The sequence below is a fragment of the Panthera leo genome, chromosome D1 (assembly GCF_018350215.1).
Source record: "Panthera leo isolate Ple1 chromosome D1, P.leo_Ple1_pat1.1, whole genome shotgun sequence".
Lineage (NCBI taxonomy): Eukaryota > Metazoa > Chordata > Mammalia > Carnivora > Felidae > Panthera > Panthera leo.
Genome location: NC_056688.1, coordinates 39,612,827 through 39,634,207, shown reverse-complemented (window position 1 = coordinate 39,634,207; position 21,381 = coordinate 39,612,827). Strand labels below are relative to the sequence as shown.

General features: G+C 37.4%; 1 protein-coding gene across 6 annotated transcripts in view; it reads left to right on the top strand.

Moving 5' to 3' along the window:
• The window catches only part of CD1H11orf54 (chromosome D1 C11orf54 homolog), a 22,469-nt gene extending 1,088 nt beyond the window's left edge, over window positions 1-21,381 (top strand). For 3 of the 6 annotated variants that reach the window (XM_042907357.1, XM_042907356.1, XM_042907355.1), the window contains exons 2-9: window positions 3,752-3,898; window positions 6,808-6,906; window positions 10,317-10,390; window positions 10,570-10,671; window positions 11,627-11,803; window positions 12,804-12,953; window positions 19,089-19,205; window positions 20,171-21,381. In XM_042907357.1, coding sequence (XP_042763291.1) covers window positions 3,844-3,898; window positions 6,808-6,906; window positions 10,317-10,390; window positions 10,570-10,671; window positions 11,627-11,803; window positions 12,804-12,953; window positions 19,089-19,205; window positions 20,171-20,344 — 948 coding nt within the window. In that variant the 5' untranslated portion in view covers window positions 3,752-3,843 and the 3' untranslated portion in view covers window positions 20,345-21,381. Of the gene's footprint in view, window positions 1-2,516; window positions 3,102-3,751; window positions 3,899-6,807; window positions 6,907-7,125; window positions 7,330-10,316; window positions 10,391-10,569; window positions 10,672-11,626; window positions 11,804-12,803; window positions 12,954-19,088; window positions 19,206-20,170 lie in introns of those variants that run through there. The other 3 variants (XM_042907358.1, XM_042907359.1, XM_042907360.1) reach the window with 3 other exon arrangements.

Genomic DNA, 21,381 nt, shown 5'->3' with positions numbered 1-21,381 from the left:
AATACAGGCTCCCTTGTTCAAACAGGGCGAAGCGCCACTGAAGGTACTAAAAAGTAAGCTCTCTCCTTTCTTCTGTAGTATCTCCTTTGGCTTGTCACAGTGTTTCAACTAATAGCATCAACTTTCTATTAATTATAACAGCATGTTAGTATTCATTTGTTAATAGAAATTTGCTATTTAATGTCAAAATAAAAATTTGGGGGCGCCTGGGTGACTCAGTCTGTTAAGCATCGGACTTCGGCTCGGGTTATGATCTCCCAGTTGGTGAGTTCAAGCCCGATGCATTGGGCTCTGTTGCTGACGGTTTGCAGCCTGGAGCCTGCTTCAGATTCTGTGTCTCTGTCTCTCTTTCTCTGCCCACCTCCCACCCCCACCCCCATTTGCGCTCGGTGGCTCTCTCAAAAATAAATAAACATTAAAATTTTTTTTAATTTAAATTATTAGCATGTTTTACTTCTTCTATCGTGCAATGCCAGTTTTAAATACAGATGAAATAAGTCAACTCGTATGCAGAATTGCTTAAATTTCACAATATGTATTTTGTAGCTCATACAAACATGTATTTTGTTCTTACCAGAACAGTGGAAACTGCACAAAACTAACCTATATTTTTTTTACTTCTTGATGTATGCAACACCAACACTATGGAATCTGGGGACCTTAAGTCTTGTCTCCCTGAACTCCCACAGGTGGTGGGTCCACTAGATTTCTGTGTTCTTGGGGCTTCACAAATGCATTATGGGAGTGAAGTAGCAAGGAATGGTGGTGGTGGACATGCCCGATGCACCTCCGGCCTCTGATCCTGCACGTGCTCCATTGTCCTAGTGGTCCTAAAAGTTCAAATATAAAGTTAAGAATTGCAGGGTGGTGGACAGCAGAGCACTAAACCAAGTGCCATTCTGAATACATGGCCCTGTGCAATTATACTGGTTGCACACCCACAAGCCAGCCCTATCCCAGAGACTTAAGTGTCTGACACGTTGTAACGTTCAATAAATAGTTAAGGCTGAAATGGTGCCCACTCGGAAGACGGATAAGAGAGCCCTAGTCCTATCTTCAAAGAGATCGCTGCCTAGCCGGAAGAGACAAAGCAAACAGATGACACCTCTGAGTGCTCTCAAGACGACTGTATGCAAATTCTTCCGTCTGTGAGCTGAGCTGTGTCATTCTAGCTCAGGTTAACCTCGGAGTTCTGGCTTTACAGTGGGCTACATTTGATTTTCAATTATTTTTTTTTAATCTTTTAATAGCTGGGTGATCTCAAATAATACATTCTCTCTGGCCTATTCCTCTTTTGTAGAATGAGAAATGTATTATCTCTTTGGAGTGAGAGGCTTTGAGAGAATGTAAAGTGGCATATCATACGTACCTGTTAATATAGCATGCACTCAATAAAAAGTTATCAGCTTGGTTGCTACAGTTGTTCTACCCTGTTAGGCATTGTCTCTGCAGTTCCACTTACCCAACTGCCTTCTGTTTATATTTTTTCCATCTCTAGGCCCTACTGCTGGGCCACTGACTCCCAGCAATGGAATCTGGAGGGTAAATATCCTGTGCTCCCAAAGCTGTCCTCCTAGAGCCACTCTTGAGTTTGTATTAGAACCTTTTTTTTTTTTAATGTTTATTTATTTTTGAGAGAGAAACAGAGGACCTGAAGTGGGCTCTGTGTGGAAAGCAGAGCTCGAACTCACAAACCATGAGATCATTACCTGAGCCAAAGTCGAACGCTTAGCGAAATGAGCCCCCAGGTGCCCCTGTATTAAAACTTTTCTGGAGTTCCTGGGTGGCTCAGTCAGTTAAGCTTCTGACTTCTGCTCAGGTCATGATCGCTCAGTTCGTGAGCTCAAGCCCCATGTCAGGCTCTGTGCTGACAGTTCAGAGCCTGGAGCCTGCTTCAGATTCTGTCCCCCTCTCTCTCTGCCCCTCCCCTGCTCACACTCTGTCTCTTTCTCAAAAATAAACATTAAAAAAAACCCGTTTCTAACCCCTTTCTCTCATCACTCCCAACTCCAACCTCCAGCCCTACCTCCCACATAAACACTTACACACACACTACCACTGCCTTCTAGGCTGTTGGCTAACCTGAAGTTCTACATTTCCAAACCAATTATTCAGCTGTAGCCTCCTGGGTTTGGACTTTGTTTCTGTTTTGGTGAGGAAAGAAAAACAAACAAACAAAAAAAAAACGACAACAAAAAAAACCCCTGACCTTTTCAAGGTAGCACAAAGTATAAAATTAGGATTATATTTGAATTTAAACTTGTCTTTATTATTCCTACTATAAATAAAAATATCTAGAGTGCTTTTACTTTCCTCATTATAAATATAGTATTGAGCAGATTTTGACATGTTCTTGATTATTACTTGCTGCTTTCTGAAAAAACGTAAGATGTTAACATTTGGAAAATCTAGGTGAAGGTATACAGGAATATCTGTGTGTGTTTTCTGTCCATCTGAAATTAATTTCCAGAGAAAAAGTTAAAATGTCTCATTCTTGAACAATTATAAATTGTTCAACTGAAAAACATGCTTGAGATCATTGAAATATGATTATATAGGACTCAGGGCCCGTAATCAACAGTTTATATTTTATTTGGGAGACTAGATTATGCATATCATTAAAGGGTAATAAAAGTTGGTATTTGATGAAGTACTTATGTGAACGTTAAGTCCTACATGTATGTGCTAGCATGTTTGTTGAGGACATGTTGTTTGAAATCACCACCAAAACCAGAAGCCCAGTTTCTAAGAAACCTGCGAAACTTTGGAAAATTTAAAAAAAAAAAAAAATGGGGGGGGAGGGAGAATTTTTCAAGTGATGTTGAAAGACCACCTTCCACTTACTAAGCAAGCCTATATCAAGACTGTTCAGGTTAATAATTAATGAGATGTTCCATTAACAATTTTAATGAGAATCTGAATAGTGCTCTTAGAAACACCCTTAAGAATGTTACCAGCATTCTTTGTTGCAGTTGGCCTAGAGCGGGATCCCCTGCCCACCTTACATTATTTTTGCTTGGGTTTTAGGGTTTTTTTTTTTCCCTTCATTTTATTTACCTCCCTCTGCTTGCACGCTTCATCACCTCACCTGAACTCTTAAGGTAAGATACTAATCTCTGTGTATATATGTTTCCCTATTGTAAAATATACTTAGCATATATTTTTAAAACATCAAACTATAATCAGGTTAGAATAATTGAACGTTAAAGCTGCTTACCAAGAAAGTATGTTTATTTGTAAGTAAAAGTAATACTTTGAATTTCAGTAGCTACTCGTTTGCAGAATTTTGCACTTTTCTTAGTAATTTAAAATTTCTTTTGTAAAAGTGATAGTCTAAGAAACTTGTTTAATTTTTAGCCTATATGTCAAATATAGAAGACACAAATTATCTATGAGAGAATTAATTCCTTGAGCATCTTATACTGTTATCTCTAACCGTTTAAACAGTTATCTATAAACCTTAAAACCTACTTTTTGCCTCAGGACCTATATTCCTTAGATCAACAATTAGAAAACTACGTGTTAAATTCACATATATGACTAAAGAATCATGTGCCTTCTTGGTTTGGCATTTCCTCTTGCCTATTTTAAGTGCTGACTGTTTAAAGAATCAGTATTAAAAAAGGTTACTTGTGCATTTCTCGCTTGGAATATTAAATACCAGAAGCTGTGATTGCCTTTCTATGAGGATAGAAACCCAAATGCCCTTCTGCCCTTTTTATGTAACTGAACTCTTAGTGTTTCTTTCCAGAACAACAGCTGTTCATGCTTCGTTTACAGGGAACTCTTGTGACCATTAGCCTCCCATAGCTTTACGTGTACATCCTTGCACCTCAAGAAGAAATGGCTTGCGCTGAGTATTCTTTTCACGTGCCAAGTCTTGAGGAGCTTGTTGGAGGTAAATACAATAGTACCTGAAGGGTTTTTAAATCATTCTAAGGAAAGCAATTAAAAATAAAAATATTGTAAGACATAATTTATGTGATAGTGTTTTCAAAGCAGAGCTCATTTTCCTTTTCGGTGTCTCTCCTGTACTATTTTTTTTTTTTTTAATTTTTTAACATTTATTTATTTTTGAGACAGAGAGAGACAGAGCATGAACGGGGCAGGGTCAGAGGGAGGGAGACACAGAATCCGAAACAGGCTCCAGGCTCTGAGCCCTCAGCACAGAGCCCGACGCGGGGCTCGAACCCACGGACAGTGAGATCGTGACCTGAGCCGAAGTCGGACGCTTAGCCGACTGAGCCACCCAGGCGCTCCATCTCCTGTACTATTTTTATTGAGAAAGTCCAAAATTATGCCCCTCCAAAAAAAAAAAAAAGTAAACTCACCACTTGAAGATTCTTGTTAAGATACCAACTTTACAGAGAGAAAATGAATATAGTAATCCAATATTTAAGTATGTGTGATGCCCGAAAAGTCACACCGTTTCAGCTTTTTACCAGTTACAATATTCTTTAAGTATAAAATCTGTGGTATATTAACCATGTTCCTAACATTACTACTTTTTCCCCTTCTCCTGATATGATAGACTGCCAATGAACTCGCTTAGATTTCTGTATATATTTTTCTGCATTTCCCCTTGTTCAAATAGGAATTTAAGGCAGCTTCGCAAGATGAATTAGGTGGGGTGACAGATAAGAAAAAGAAAGTAAAAATAGGACTATGAAATGAAGCCAGCAATAGTACTAAGCCAAAACCGTATAGCCTGTCAGAAAGCTAACATTTGATTGATGGCCTCTAGCTTGTATTCTGATGGCGAGTATAAAACCTACCCTTACTGGGGCGCCTGGGTGGCTCAGTTGGTTAAGCGGCCGACTTCGGCTCAGGTCACGATCTTGCGGTCTGTGAGTTCGAGTCCCACGTCGGGCTCTGTGCGGACAGCTCAGAGCCTGGAGCCTGTTTCAGATTCTGTGTCTCCCTCTCTCTCTGACCCTCCCCTGTTCACGCTCTGTCTCTCCCTGTCTCAAAAATAAATAAAACGTTAAAAAAAAGTTTAAATTAAAAAAATAAATAAATAAATAAATAAATAAAAATAAAACCTACCCTTACTTTTCAAAGTGCACCCATCCTGACAGTTCATCTGTCTTCCTGGTTAAGGTTGAAGTCAAGAAGCGTACTCGGGTTTTGCTTGGTTGTGACTCTCTTCTTCTGACCTTCCTGGTTTTTCCTCAGTTGGATGGCGGCTAACAAATCATCTGTATGACTAGTATTCTTTGCCTGTATTTTCTTTCTGTCAGTCTTTCTGTCTTCCCTGTTAGGAGAGGACAACTAGGAATCTTTTCTTTGAGGGCCTTTCTACATCTATCTTCGCTTGTGTGTCTGTGTGCCTTTCTATACGTTCTTTCTATATGTACAGGATATTTTCAGTACAAAATAGATTGGAATCTAAGTTTTTTGGCTTGCAATTGATTTTCAATTTTACATAAAGTCCTACAGCAAGAATTTGGTCTCTTTGAAATTGGTCAAAAATAGATTTAACTGTATTTCCACATGCTGAAATATTATAATTTACATATTGATAAGTCTGCTGTCATTAGTTTAGCTAGGGGAATTTTCCAGGCAATTTGGTTTCTGTTTTCATATGGATAAAAGATCTGGTATGGAATGTCTATGTGGCTAGATTTCATGTGACTTCATGTTTTGGAGAGGTTGATTCTACAAAACTTAAACTAATGACTGACACTAATCAGAGAAGTTTTTATGGAAACTTTCCATCCTTAGAAGTACATTGCTCCTAGCATTATAAGTTTGAAATATGTTTCTTTTTTCCCTTTTTGTATTGAGTTACAATATGTCTGCAGTAAAGTGCACTAATCTTAAGTGTACATCTTGATGAATTTTAACATGCTTACACTCATGTCACTACCACCCAGACTGAGATATAAAATACTTCATCATTCCAGAAGACTCCTTCAGGTATTTAGCCAGTCACTATCTCTACCTAAAGAGGTAACCACCGTTCTGACTTCTGTCACCTTAGATGAGTTGCCCGATTTTGAAGTATGTGTAAGTGAAGTCCAATAAAGTCTTTTGTGTCTTACTCCTTTTGCTCAACGTTTTCTCTTCAAGTGTCCATGAAGTTGTTACATGTAATTGCTTACTGTCTAACAATTTAAATATAGACATTTCAATAGGTCTTTGAAATTCTGTCTGCAAAAGAAAAGTAGTCCTCACCTTAGTGCAGTGTTTAAATCTCTACAGATCTATAGTGATTTTGATGGGGATTATTTGTGTTTAATTCTGTCTTGTGATTAATTGTGTGTTGGTGTCTAATTATATTAATTAATAAGACCTTGTGATTGTGTGTCTAATGTCTAGTTATATTCATTAGTAAGACCATTTCCCTCTTTTTTTTAATGCTTATTTATTTTTGAGAGAGAGAGAAAAAACGCAGGTGGGGGAAGGGAAAAGAGAGAGGGAGACACAGAATCCGAAGCAGGTTCCAGGCTCCAAGCTGTCAGCACAGAGCCCAATGTGGGGCTCAAACCCAAGAACCGTGAAATCATGACTTGAGCCCAAGTCGGACGGTTAGCCAACTGAGCCACCCAAGCGCTCCTCTCTCTCTCTCTCTTTTTTTTCTAATTAAAGTAAGCCCTGCCCAACATGGGGCTTGAACTCATGACCCCAAGATGAAGAGTCCCTTGCTCTACCAACTGAACCAGGCCCCTCCCCTTGCCCTCTCCCTCCCCCGCCTTTTAATTATACAAATTTAGACTGAGAGCGTGATACCCAAAATGTTGAGGGAAGGTTTGCTATATGGTGGCAAATTTTTACCTGATGTTAACCCTTTTCCTTTTCTGTCAGTTCTGCAGAAGGGCCTCAAAGATAACTTTGCTGATGTCCAGGTGTCTGTGGTCGATTGCCCTGATTTGACTAAGGAGCCATTTACCTTTCCTGTAAAAGGTAAACAGTTTTTGCAATTCACTTTTTTCAGTCCCCATCTTCTTCTGAAACTAAAATTATTATGAAGGATTGTCTTAAATTACCTACAAATAAAGGATATTGTCCCAAATTTTAGACTAAATTGTGCTGAATTTCTGTGCAGTTTTCTTAAATTGAGCAAATTTTGTTTTATTCCTTTGTGGGAAAATGCTGTTTTATGCACATATGTTATTTTCACAGGTTCTATCATCGATATTCTGTAGGCTAGAATCCTTGATATCACATGAGAGTTTTGTTTTTTAACTGTTGGAGCAACTGTTAAGGAAATGTCAATTTCGCTGTTTATATTTATTTATTCAAGACCAGAAGGAATCCTGAAAGCCTTGTATTTGAGTCGTCTGTTAAATTCTTATTTGCCAAGTGATCATCCAGCCGATGTTTAAAGTAAGAAGGAAGGGAAAAAATATTGGTTGAGTAAATATAATTTGTATGATAGATAAACACCTATATTTGGTGACTTAATTTTGACAATAACTCTGCAAAGTAAGTGCTCGCCCCAGTCTAGGGATGAGAAGACTGAAGCTCAGAGAGGCTAGGCAAGATCAACAGTAATCATAATCGGGATTCAAATCCAAGTCTATCTGTTCTGAAAGTCTGACCTTCTCCCATTATGTCCTATTGTGATGAGGAATTTGGAGATAAACACTCACACTTCCTTTTGATTATGTTACTGACATAATTATAATTTTTTGTTAAAAAGTAATTTTACACAGAAGTTCTAGACTCTGCTTCTTTCTCGGCCATGAACAGATTTCATTACCCTAAGGAAGCCAAATAATATATTTGGGCTTCAGATATATTAAAATGGAGAGATTTGGCTTTCATTTTCTTTCTGGGTCTTTCCAGCTTCAACAGTCTCTAATTTTAAGTATTCTTGTAAATTCTACATGATCTCACGGCTCGTGAGTTCGAGCCCCACGTTGGGCTCTGTGCTGGGCTCTGGGCTCCAGCTCAGAGCCTGGAGCCTGCTTCATATTTCATATTCTGGGTCCCCCCCCCCCTCTCTGCCCTCTCCCACTCATGCAGTCTCTCTCTGTGTCTCAAAATAAATAAACAAACAAGCACTAAGTATACTTGTAAATTCTGGAAGTTTTGTGTACCAGAGGTAATATATTCTCCCCAGTAAATAAGTAGTCAATGAAAGTAAAATTAAAAAATCAGAAAACACAGAAGAGTACAAGGAAAAGGAAAAATGATTCATCTTAATTCTGTCATCCAAAGAGGTTTCTAGATGATAACTTGTAAGCCTTTAAATTGCAACACTACGGAAGCTAGAGATGTACGTTTATACGTATCTTATCTTTTACAAGTGTTAGGTACTTTCTACCTGGTCTGACTGAAGTCACCAATGACTTTGATATGTTTACTAGTATTATTTGGTTTCTCACATATTTCATAGTATTCGGCCATGGCTGCCTGACATTCTGTCTCCCCTTAGTTCTCTCTCCTTTTTCCTTGATTCTTTTGCCTTCTCTTCCTTGGTACCTTTCCGACTTCCATGATATTCTTTCTTCCTCATTTTTCCTAGCTCCTTTCTCTTTCTGGCAGGCTCTTAGATCCTGACATTTTCTGGAATTCTTTCCTCAACCTCTTCTTATTCTGTACAGTCTCTCTGCATTTTTCCATTTACTCCTGTGATTTTAAATTACTGGGTGGATACAAGAACTTGCAATCTGCACATCTCACCTAGGTAGGTCTGTCTTTTTCTTGGCTATATTTGAGTAATTCCAGCTGTCCACAGGACATCCCCACCTATATATGCTAAGGACAACTTGAGGTCAGCATGTCTAAAATTTAGCTCAATCCTTCACCATAGTTGTCTATTCTCCCTTGTCCTCTTTCTTAATCTACTCTTCTCCATCTCTACAGTCCCCATTTTTAGCACATTACTTGTCTTTTCCCAGGACTACTAAAATAGTCCTCTAATGGTTTCTTTAAATTTCAGTATTACTATCACTTACGAGAAAGACTCTTATCCGTGAGTAATTTCTGCTGATCCCATGGAAGAAATTTCTAAAATCCCTAATTATAAATGGGATGTATAAAAATCCTGTACATCTTCCTTCTGCATAGCTAAAGAAATAGCAACGTATGTGTATACTTTATTTTGTGACATTGTTAGTATAAAACTGACAAGACTACTTTTTTTCAAACAAAAAGTAATTATTTTCTACTTTACATTAAAAAAAAAGAAGGTGCCTTACCCAAGTTGTGTCTAGCTGTACCTGTGATGTTAATTAAAAGTGTCAGTATGGGGCGCCTGGGTGGCTCAGTCGGTTGAGCGTCCGACTTCAGCTCGGGTCATGATCTCACAGTCTGTGAGTTCGAGCCCCGCGTCGGGCTCTGTTCTGACAGCTCAGAGCCCGGGCCTGTTTCAGATTCTGCGTCTGCCTCTCTCTCTTCCCCCCCCCCCCCCCCCCCCCCCCGTTCATGCTCTGACTCTCTCTGTCTCAAAAATAAATAAATGTTAAAAAAAAAATTAAAAAAAAAAATTAAAGTGTCAGTAAAAAAAAAAAAAAAAAGTGTGAGTAGAAAGTTCCCAACGTCTGAAGTTATCTCTAATTACTTGCATTTCTATAAACAACCTTGGGAATAAACAACTTTGACAAGAGGATCTCCCAATATGGATTTGTTTAAATTTTTTTTTTTAATGTTTATTTATTTTTGACCCAGAGAGAGAGACAGAGCATGAGCAGGGGACTGAGCCACCCAGGTGCCCCACCCAATATGGGTTTCTTAAAGAACTAATATTCTACTGGAGCAAAATACATTGTACTAAAGTACAATTTTAGCCAACTCCTTCTCTACCAAAAGCACAGATTTTTTTTTTTAGTTGTTTTAATGTTTATTTATATTTGAGAGAGAGACAGAGACAGAGCACAAGAGGGGGAAGGGCAGAGAGAGGGAGACAGAATCCTAAGCAGGCTCCAGACTCTGAGCCACAAGCTGTCCGCACAGAGCCCGACGCAGGGCTCGATCCCACCAGCAGTGAGATCATGACCTGAGCCAAAGTCAGATACTTAACCGACTAAGCCACCCAGGTGCCCCCAAAGCACAGATTTTTAAAGGAATAGGTCATTACAGACTAATTGTAGAATTCTCATCCTATCTGAACTTCGGCTTCAATTCTAGCCCTTGCTCTATTATCAACTTTCCGTTGCCTTTATGCTTGGTAATGACAGTATTAGATATATAAGTAGTTAGAATAGGATAGGGATCATAGCAATTTTTGTCTTTCAATCCCTACTATTTGTAAAACTATAAGAATGGAAGAGTTATGTACCCTTTAAATAATAAATAAGTTAGTGCCTTTTGGCATTTTATACTTAAGTTAGAGGTTTGCCTATTTTTAAAGTTACTTTTTTTTTTAGGCATCTGTGGGAAAACTAGAATTGCAGAAGTAGGAGGTGTGCCTTACTTATTGCCTCTTGCAAATAAAGAAAAAGTAAGTGTACTTTTACTTTTCACATTCACATGAAGATTATTAGAAGTTGAGTTGATTCCTCTTTTTATTATTAGAAGACCCATCGACCAATGTGGCATGGAAGTATTAATGGACTCAGTGAAAAAAAGTACAGATTTGTATAAGTTGTGATTTAAATAATATTTTTTCTTCTTGTATAGGTTTATGATGTAAATAAGATTGCAAAAGAAATGAAGCTTCCTGGAGCTTTTATTCTTGGAGCAGGAGCAGGCCCATTTCAGACTGTTGGGTTCAACTGTGAGGTCAGCATACATATAATTATTTTAATTTATTTTATTATTTTTTTTAATTGTTTTATTATTTTATTATTTTATTTTATTGATTTGACGTTTAGTCTACTTATTTTTCTTTTATTGCCCTACCCGAAAGTCTGCTTTCTGAATGAATTGGTATCCTCTTTCTTTATAGATTTGATATTGTTTGGTACCGATTTGGACTATAGCCTATGCTCCACTATAATGGAGCACCAGCCCCTAATTTCAGATTTTCTAGGGTATGCACTCCGTGTTAGATGAGTCTAACATCCTAATGTGGTCTGCTGAGGTCCCTGGATTGTGCAAGATTTTAATCCTTTATCCATCAGAGAATTGCTGCCTTCACTGTAAATCTTTCCTTTTGATATGAAAGCAGCTTTTGATGAGAAGATGAATGGAATATTTAATGATCTCATCAATTCCCTCTTTCAGACTAAATAGCAAGGACCTACCCCAGTGGTATAATGATTATTTACAAAGGATACTATCGATTCCTGTGTGTGTTAGTATATTTACAACATAAAAACACCACGGTCTCTTCCCATCTCTGGACCAGAAAAGTAAAAGACCTCTTAAGTCTGCCCATTCCTTCATCTCTTCAGATGTGACCATTACTCGATAGTCATACAAGGTTCTTTTGTAGAAAGAGTAATATAATTCACCTAGTGTTCAAGATAGAAAAAAAGTCTAAAATTTAAAGCCCAGTTTACAAGGTTTTTGAAACACTGTAAGAAATACTAGACATTTTATAAAATGTTTTTTCAACTTTTTGATGTTTGTAAATCTTCAACATTTTGAATCTAAAATTAAATATTTCATACTTCATGTTTTCTTAATAGGTCCTGAAATAAAATATCTTAAGTCAAGGATCCTCAAGATATTCTCTTCAGATATTGATGCCAGGATTGACTAATTTACTTTTCTTATTTACATTTCTTTTCAGTTTATGCCAATTATTCAAACAGAAAGTGAACACAAATCTCCAGTAAATGGAAGTTACTTTGCCCATGTTAACCCTGCAGATGGAGGGTGCCTGCTCGAGAAATACAGTGAGAAATATCATGATTTTGGGTGTGCATTACTGGCTAATCTTTTTGCCAGTGAGGGCCAACCTGGAAAGGTGATTTTTTGTTCACAAAAACACAGTATTCTCCAGAAGTTCTCAGATAGCTAAAAATTTGAACTTTAACTGCCACAAGTACGGTTTTCTTAAAAGTCAAAACCAGCTGAGCCAAATTTTATTACAGATTCAGAGAGTACTACAAGTAAGTGAAAGTCTTATTTAAAACTGAGGTGAAGAGTACTTAGTAAGCAATACCTTGTTTTCTGAGGAATAAAAGGTAATGCTATTCATGTGCGGAGTGAGTCAAATAGATGAACCACGCAGCTGAAATAGACAGATACTACCTACCTGCAGTTACTATGTAGGTAATTTGTTCATTGCTGATTTTGATCAGACATTGGTTGAGCTAGACAGAAATTGTGGTAGCAAAATATTACATCAAGAAAGAGGTAAAAAAAATTAATGCTTCACCTCGTATTTACTTCCTGTTAGAACATGAAACGATCATTTCAATGTTAGCAGTTGTGAGAACGCTCAGATTTTTAAATAGAGGGAGCTACTTCGGCTACTTTGAGAAGCCAGGTAGTGAAGTAAAAAGACCTAATTAAGTGGAGGTAACACAAGTCCAGAATTTTAAGGGAAAGGAAAAGATGTAATCGCTTTCTCCTCCCTTCTGAATTACCAGAGGTTAACCCCTTTGAGCCAGGAATTCTCAACCTTTTGCCGCCTTGACATGTAAATGATAAGAATCTCTAGAGCTCAGTAGAAGACTTCGCTATAACTCTCTCTGTCCAAGAAAACATGAATAAGACTTGTTAGAGTAAATGATAACTCATCATACACACACACACGCACACACGCACACACGCACACACGCACGCACGCTATGTATTGTTGATCAAGACAGGATTGAGACATCTCGCTCAACTCCTATGTGTGTGCTCCAAGCAAACAAGTGACTGCTTCATGGCATTAGATTATATGTTTCATTTTGATAGTTATTCACATAAAATTTTGCAGCTTAGAGCAATGGAATGCATATTTATGTCCTCTCTAGGTCATTGAGGTGAAAGCCAAAAGAAGAACTGGAAAACTTAACTTTGTGACTTGTATGAGACAGACTCTTGAAAAACATTATGGAGATAAGCCTGTAGGGATGGGAGGTACTTTCGTAATTCAGAAGGGAAAAGCGAAGACTCACATAATGGTAAGAGTCTTTGTGTACATGTATATATGGGTATGTATGTGCACATACTTAAGATCTTGAGATTTTTTAATATACATTGAGAATTCTACCCTTAAAACACCCTGAATGCTTTTACTATGATTGTATTAATTTTACTTATTTATTTATTTATTTGATCCTTTAAGTTTATTTTATTTTGAGAGAAAGAGAGAGCAGGGGAGGGGCAGAGAGAGAGAGGGAGAATTGAGAATCCCAAGCCAGCTCCACGCTCAGTGCAGAGCCCAACACAGGGCTCGATCTCACAAACCGTGAAATTACGACCTGAGTGGAAATCAATAGTTGGACGCTTACCTGACTGAGCCACCCAGGTGCCCCATGTATTACTTTAAAACTTAAATGACAAACAATACTGTAAATCATACTGTAAGATAATGTCTAACTGGAGTCCTTTCTTTATGTTAATATATTGGAACTTTGTGTTTTTAAGATGTAGATAGATATGAGTATAAGCCTTAGAAATAGATTATCAATTTTTTTTGGATTATCATTTTTATTGCCAGAATCCCAAACTGCATATGTTGACTTTGCTATCTAGATGGTTGTGGTTTTGGGGAAAGGAGTCATTGTGAAAATTATAATCTTATGGGCTAATTATATAAGTTTATAAGACAATAAGGATGGAATACCGTATGAAGCAAGACCCAGGGCATTTTTTTTTTAATTTTTATTTTTTTTAATGTTTATTCTTGAGAGAGAGCGCGTGTGCACACGCGCATGAGTGGGGGAGGGGCAGAGAGAGAGGGAGACACAGAATCTGAAGCAGGCCCCAGGCTCTGAGCTGTCAGCACAGGGCCCAATGTGGGGCTTGAACCCACAAACCATGAGATTATGACCCGAGCTGAAGTCAGACGCTTAACCAACTGAGCCACACAGGCACCCCGAGGTTTTAAAATAATGTTTTGTGGGTGAATGAATGAATCAAGTGTAAAAGTAATTACAACTTAATTTCCTTTTCATTCTGTCACTAAACTCATCAAAAATGTTTGGTTTTAATGTTTTTTATCCTGATAATTTTAAACGGCAAGTCAGCTGATTTTGCAAAGAAAGACACAACATTTACGAAACTACTTAATTTTCCAAATTGTTAAAAACAGAATTGTAGATAAATCTAATTGCAAATACCAAATAATTACAGGAATTTTTAAAACTCAAGTACACAATACTTTATTATTAACTATGGGCATATCTCATTTTATTGTGTTTCACATTATTGCATTCGCAAATACTGCATTTTTCATACATTAGTTGGTGGCAGCACTGCATCAAGCAAGTCTTTTGGCACCAAATTTCCAACAGCATTTGCTCACTTCCCCTCTCTGTGTCACATTTTGGTAATTCTCGCAATATTGCAAACTTTTTCATTGTTCTTATTATATTTGTTATGGCAGTCTGTCATCAGTGATCTTTGAAGTAATAATTGTACTTGCTTTGGGGTGCTACAAACGGCACCCGTGTAAGATGGTCACCTTAATAAATGTTGGTCTGTTTTGACTTTTCCACCAACCAGCCCTGTGTCTCTCCCTCTCCTCAGGCCTCCCTATTCCCTGAGACACAACAATATTAAATTTAGGCCAGTTACTAACCCTACAGTGGCCTCTCAGTGTTCAAGTGAAAGGAAGAATCACACGTCTCTCACTTTAAATTAAAAGCTAGACATGATTAAGCTTAGCGAGGCAGGCATGTCAAAAGCCAAGGAAGACCAAAAGCTGGACCTCCCATCCAAATAGCCAAGGTGTGAACGTAAAGGAAGAGTCCTTGATGGAAAATTAGAAGTGTTACTCCAGTGAATCCACAAATGGTAAGAAAGCAAAAATAGCCTTATTGCTGATATGGAGAAAGTTTTAGTGGTCTGGATGGAAGATCAAACAAGCCCTAACATTCCCTTAAGCCAAAGCCTAATCCAGAGCAAAGCCCTTCTTCAATTCTATGAAGGCCGAAACGGGTGAGGGAGCTGCAGAAGAAAAGTTCGAAACTAGCAGAGGTTGGTTCATGAGGTTTAAGAAAAGAAGCCATCTCCATAACATAGCAATGCAAGGTGAAGCAGCAAATGCTGATGTAGAAGCTGCAGCAAGTTATCCTCCAGAGATCTAGCTAAGGTAATTAATGAAGGTGGCTACACGAAACAACAGATTTTCAAGGTAGACAAAACAGCCTTCTATTGGAAGAAGATACCGTCTAGGATTTTCACACCTATAGAGAAGTCAATGCTTTGCTCCAAAGCTGCAAAGGACAGGCTGACTCTTCTGTTAAGGGCTAATGCAGCTTGTGGCTTTAAGTTGAAGCCAGTGCTCATTTACCATCCTGAAAATCCTAGGGTCCTTACGAATTATGCTAAATCTACTCTGCCTGTGCTCTATCAATGGAACAGCAGAGCCCAGACGATAGCACATCCGTTTACAAAATGGGTTACTGAATATTTTTAGCATGCTTTTGACACAAACTGCTCAGAAAAACATATTCCTTGCAAAATATTACTGCTCATTGACAATGCACCTGGTCACCCAAGAGGTCTGATGGAGATGTACAATGAGATTCATGCTTTCATGCCTGCTAACATCGCATCCATTCTGCAACCCATGGATCAAGGAGTAATTTCAGCTTTCAAGTTTTATTATATGAGAAATACATTTCAGGGGCGCCTGGGTGGCTCAGTCGCTTAACCATCTGACTTTGGCTCAGGTCATGATCTCATGGTTCGTGTGTTCAAGCCCCATGTCATGCTCTGTGCTGACAGCTCGGAGCCTGGAGTCTGCTTTGGGTTCTGTGTCTTCCTCTCTCTCTGCCTCTCCCCTGCAGGCACTCTGTCTCTATCTTAGAAATAAATAAACATTAAAAAATTAAAAACAATACATTTCATAAGATTATAGCTTCCATAGACATATGGCAGCTCAGGGAGAAGTCAGTTGAAAACCTAGAAAGGATTCACCATTCTAGATGCTATTAAGAACATTTGTGATTCATGAGAAGAGGTCAAAATGTCAGCATAAATAGGAGTTTGGAAGAAGTTGATTACAATTCCCATAGATGACTTCGAGGGGTTCAAGACGTAAGTGGAGGAAGTAACTGCAGAAGTGGTAGAAACAGCAAGAGAACTAGAAGTGGAGCCTGAAGGTGGGGCTAAATTACTGCAATCTCATGATCAAACTTGACCAGATGAGGAGTTGCTTCTTAGGGATGAACAAAAAAAGTGGCTTCTTGAGATGGAATCTTCTGGTGAAGATGCTGTGAAGATTGTTGAAATGACAACAAGGGATTTAGAACATTACATGAACTAAGTTGCTAAAGCAGCTGGAGTGTTTGAGAGGATTGACTCCAATTTTGAAAGTTCTGTGGGTAAAATGCTACAGAACACCACTGTTCACCACTGTAGCACCCTGATCACTCAACCCTGAGCCATCAACATGGAGGCAAGAGTTTATGCCTTGAAAAAACAAGTTTATAACTTGCTGAAAGCTCAAATGATTGTCAGCGTTTTTTGGCAATAAAGTATTTTTAAATTTAGGTATGTACATTTTGTAAGATATAATGCACCCTTGATAGACCACAGTATAATGCAAACATCACTTTTACATGCAATGGGAAACTAAAAAATTCATTTGACTTGCCCCTATTTTATTGCAGTGGTCTGGAACTAAACCCACAATATCTCCAAGGTATGCCTGTAGTTAACCATAATGTGCATTATATCTCTAAAACTTACCCGTCTTGTAACTGAAAAATGTTTGTACCCTTTGACCTTCACCTCATTTTCCCCATTCCCCAGCTCCTGGCAATCACCACTTTATGTGTCTGTTTCTCTAAATTGGACTCCTTAGATTCCAGTAAGTGATACCATGCAGTATTTGTGTGTGGCTTATTTCATTTTAGCATAATGTCCTTCAAGTTCATCCATGTTGTTACATCCATGTTGCAGGATTTCCTTCCTTCCTAAGCCTGGATAACATTCCTTGTATATGTGTGTGTATACATATGTCATAATTTTACATATTTACACACACATATATATAATCAAATCACATTTATATATATATATACATATATATGTTTATATATATGTATATATATATATATACACATACACACATACACACACACACACACACACACACAGCAGTTTCTTTATCCATTCATCCATTGATAGACCCAGAAGTGGGATTACTGGATCATATGGTTCTATTTTTTGAGGAACCTTCATACTGTTTTCCATAATGATTGCACCGGTTTGCATACCTACTAACAGCATACAAGTGTCCCTTTTTCTCCACATCCTTGTCAATACTTGTTATCCCTTGCTTTTTTGATAGCAACCATCCTCACAGGAATGAGGTGATATCTCATGGTTTTGACTTGCATTTCCCTTCCCTGATGATATTGAGCACTTTTTCATATACCTGCTGGCCATTTGTATGTCTTGTTTGGAGAAATGTCTAATTTGGTTCCTTTGCCCATTTTTTAAGTTGGTTGTTTTTTGCTATTGAGTTGTAGGAGTTCCTTGTATATTGTGCATATTAACCCCTTATTGGATAAATATTTTTTCCCATTCTATAGATTGCCTTTTCATTTTGCGGCTTGTTTCCCTTACAGTGCAGACGTTTGTAATTTGATATAGTCCCACTTGTTTATTATTCCTTTTGTTGCCTGTAGTTTTTATGTCATATGCAAGAAATTATGGTGAAAATCCCACGTTCTGAAACTTTTCCCTTAAATTTTCTTCTAAGTTTTATATTTTAGCTCTTACAGCTAGGTCTTTGATCCATTTTGAGTTCTTTTTTTGTACATGTATAAATTAAGGGGCCAACTTCACTCTTTTGCACATGAATATCCAGTTTTCCCAGCACCATTTTTTGAAAAGATAGTCCATTTTCCATTGAATGGTTTTGACACCCTTACTGAAAATTATTTGACCATGGGGCACCTGGGTGGCTCAGTTGGTTAGCATCCGACTTCAGCTCAGGTCATGATCTCACAGTCTGTGAGTTCGAGCCCTGTGTCAGGCTCTGTGCTGACAGCTCAGAGCCCAGAGCCTGTTTCGGATTCTGTGTCTCCCTCTCTCTCTGTCCCTCCCCTGCTCATGCTCTGTCTCTCTCTGTCTCAAAAATAAATAAAAACATTAAAAAAAAATTAAAAAAAAAAGAAAATTATTTGACCATATACGCAAGGGTTTATTTCTGGGATCTCTGTGCTATTCCACTGATTTGTATGTCTGCCTTTATGCCAATGTTACACCGTTTTGATTACTTGTAGTAAGTTTGATAGCAGGAAGTGCTAGGCGTCCAACTTTTCTCTTTTCCCCGAAGATTGGTTTGGCTCTTCAGGGTCCCTTGAGATTCCACATGAATTTTACAATGGATTCTTCTATTTCAGCAAAAAACTTTATTGGGATTTTAATAGGGGTGGCATTAAATCTTTAGATTGCTTTTGGTAGTATTAATATCTTAACAATATTGTTCGATTCATGAACACAGGATATTTCTCCATTTATTGGAGTCTTTTTAAATTTCTTTTTTTTTTTTAATGCTTTATTTTTGAGAGAGAGAGAAAGACAGAGTGCCAGCAGGGGAGGGACAGAGAGAGAGGGAGACACAGAATCCGAAGCAGGCTCCAGGCTCTGAGCCATCAGCGCCGAGCCCAACGCAGGGCTCAAACTCACGGAGTCTTCCCAAATTTCTTTTAGCAGTGCTTTGTAGTACAAGTTTTTGTTTGTTTTGTTTTTGCTTCCTTGAATAAGTTTATTTTATTCGTTTTGATGCTTCTACCAACTTCTAATGCCTTGTTCCCCACCCACACACCCCTCGATGTACTGGTAGCAGTAATGAGATTTAAAATTAGGACGAGGATATATTTCCAGGAAAACTGAGAAGCTATGAAAAATAAAAAGATAGTAGTAGGCTCATTCTTTCATTTATTCATTCGTGCATTTTAGCTTATACACTTGATTGGTGATCCTTTTGAAAACTATGGTATATAATTTGTTTTGATTCTAAAAATAGTCAAATGTATAAGAAGGCTTACATTTCTAATGTAATGAAGTTAGATATAATTTACATTTTAATTCTCAATAATATTCTATATATTTAGAATGATCTTTTATTGTAGCCCACAGAATTTTCTTCCTGCCCTTTGAACTCTGATGAGGAGGTGAATAAATGGTTGCACTTTTATGAGATGAAAGCTCCTTTGGTTTGTCTGCCAGTTTTTGTCTCCAGAGACCCAGTAAGTTTATGTCTGTCTTTTATATTGCAGTATAATACAGTGATTATGCTTAGGTTTTAGGATATTCTTTTAAAATTAGGCACTTTCTGAGTTGTCATTTAAGAACTAGGATAGTCTCCAGAATTATCTTGAAAGATGAGGAAGCAGGTGGCTAACGCCCCTATGAGTTAGTTAGGCAGGGCAGATTTTACCTTCGAGCAAATCAAGGCACAGGTATTTTACATGACACCCAAAGTCATGTTATTAAATAGTAGAATCAAGACCATGATTCAGGTCTCTTATCACCTTATTTGTTGCTCATCATACCATTCCTTATATTCTAACACTAGACACTAGAAAAAGATATGAGAGAGACCAATTCAGAGAAAGTAGCTACCGCAATACTGACTTTTGATCCAGTGATTACGTGTCTAGGAATGTATCCTTAAATATATGTGTAAGTATTTAAAATTATTAGTTAAAAGGTTATCCATAATAGCATTACTATAATAGCAGAATTGGACATAATCTAAATGTTAGTTGAGAATGGTGGAATCGGTATGTGTGTACAATAGAATGCCATGTAGGTATAAAAGAAAGCAGAAGCTCTTTTATGATCTAATATACTAAGATCTCAAGCTATATTTTTAAATGAAGAAAAGCAATACTCATCACAGTATGTACAGAGTGCAAATTGGAGTAAAAATTACAAAAGTTAATATTTCTGGAAGGATATATAAGAAACTCCTTACACCGGGTGCCTGCAAGGAAAGGAAGGAAGGAAGTAGTAAAGGCAGAAGATGGAAAGACACACTTTATGGAATATATCCTTTTTCACTCTTTGAATTTTGAATTAAGTATATATATTGCTTACTTAGAAAATAAAATAAAAACTATTATAACAAATAAAAAGGTCTCCCTGCCCCTTAAACAATTCCTATCCAAGATAATTTAAATACTGACAGATAGCTTGTCTGTTGTCCTAGGGGTTTGATTTGCGATTGGAGCACACCCATTGTTTCAGTCATCATGGAGAAGGTGGACACTACCATTATGACACTACCCCAGACACAGTGGAATATCTTGGATACTTCTTGCCTGCAGAGTTTCTGTATCGCATTGATCAACCAAAAGAGACCCATTCAATTGGGCGAGATTAAATCAAATGGAAAAGAAATAATTAAGGTTAAGTAATCAACTCATTAATTGATACTAATATAAAATCCAATAGAAATGATCTCACGACTTAAATCCCATTGTTTTGGCCATTAACTGAAAGGTATGTTGACCTCTGTACTCTGTATTATCTGATATATCTTAGAGATTATTGGGAACCAACATACATAATGAAAATGTTCATTTTTTTATTCTTTATTCACAGCAAAATCAGTCTTATGTTTATACCTTAAATATAACATGATCAGGAATCATGTGATTATACCTACTATCTACCGGTAATAACTTATATTTGTATAACATTATTAAATTTTTCAAAATACTCTCACAAGTCCTAAGTGGATGTTTCTGGGTATTAGAAAAATCAGTGTTGCAAATGCTGATAGTTATTGAATCTATAGTATTAAATTTTAAAAATCCATTTCAGAAATCAGAGTATACTTTTTTATTTTCGTGGAATAAGGTGGGCAGAGGAAGCAAGTTTCCCCCTTTTGGTGGGGTTGAACCATACTCAGGAGTTCGCAATTTGACTTTCACAAACATTGTCAACTAGGTGGTTAGCCATGATGCCTCCTTTGTTTGGGTTGCCAGTTGGAAGCAGTTTGTATCTTGCCGGCTATTTGCCAGAAGGAAAGGGAAAAGAAACATCCAAATACAACACTGAAGTGGGTATACTTTAATTTATAAGTGAGGCCGTTGGTACACATGACACTGTCCTTTGTGAAATAAAAAATTATACTCTTTTACTGATTGAAATTGTTGACATTATCCTCAGTATTCTTCTTTAATAATCATTAGCCAGAAATCAACTGTCTAATCGTAATCTTGCTAATGCTAAGCATGTGCAGATTTAGGAGCTCTTTAATAGCAAACACATACTAAATCTTCAAAAAATATTTTTTGATTGTCTTCTTTGGATGTTACCTATAACCTGTCCTGTGAGTAGAAATTTGTAAATGTTATTTTTACAAGAAGCTCTAGTTTGAAGCAAAAAATGAATAAAAAGTGTATATTCACAATA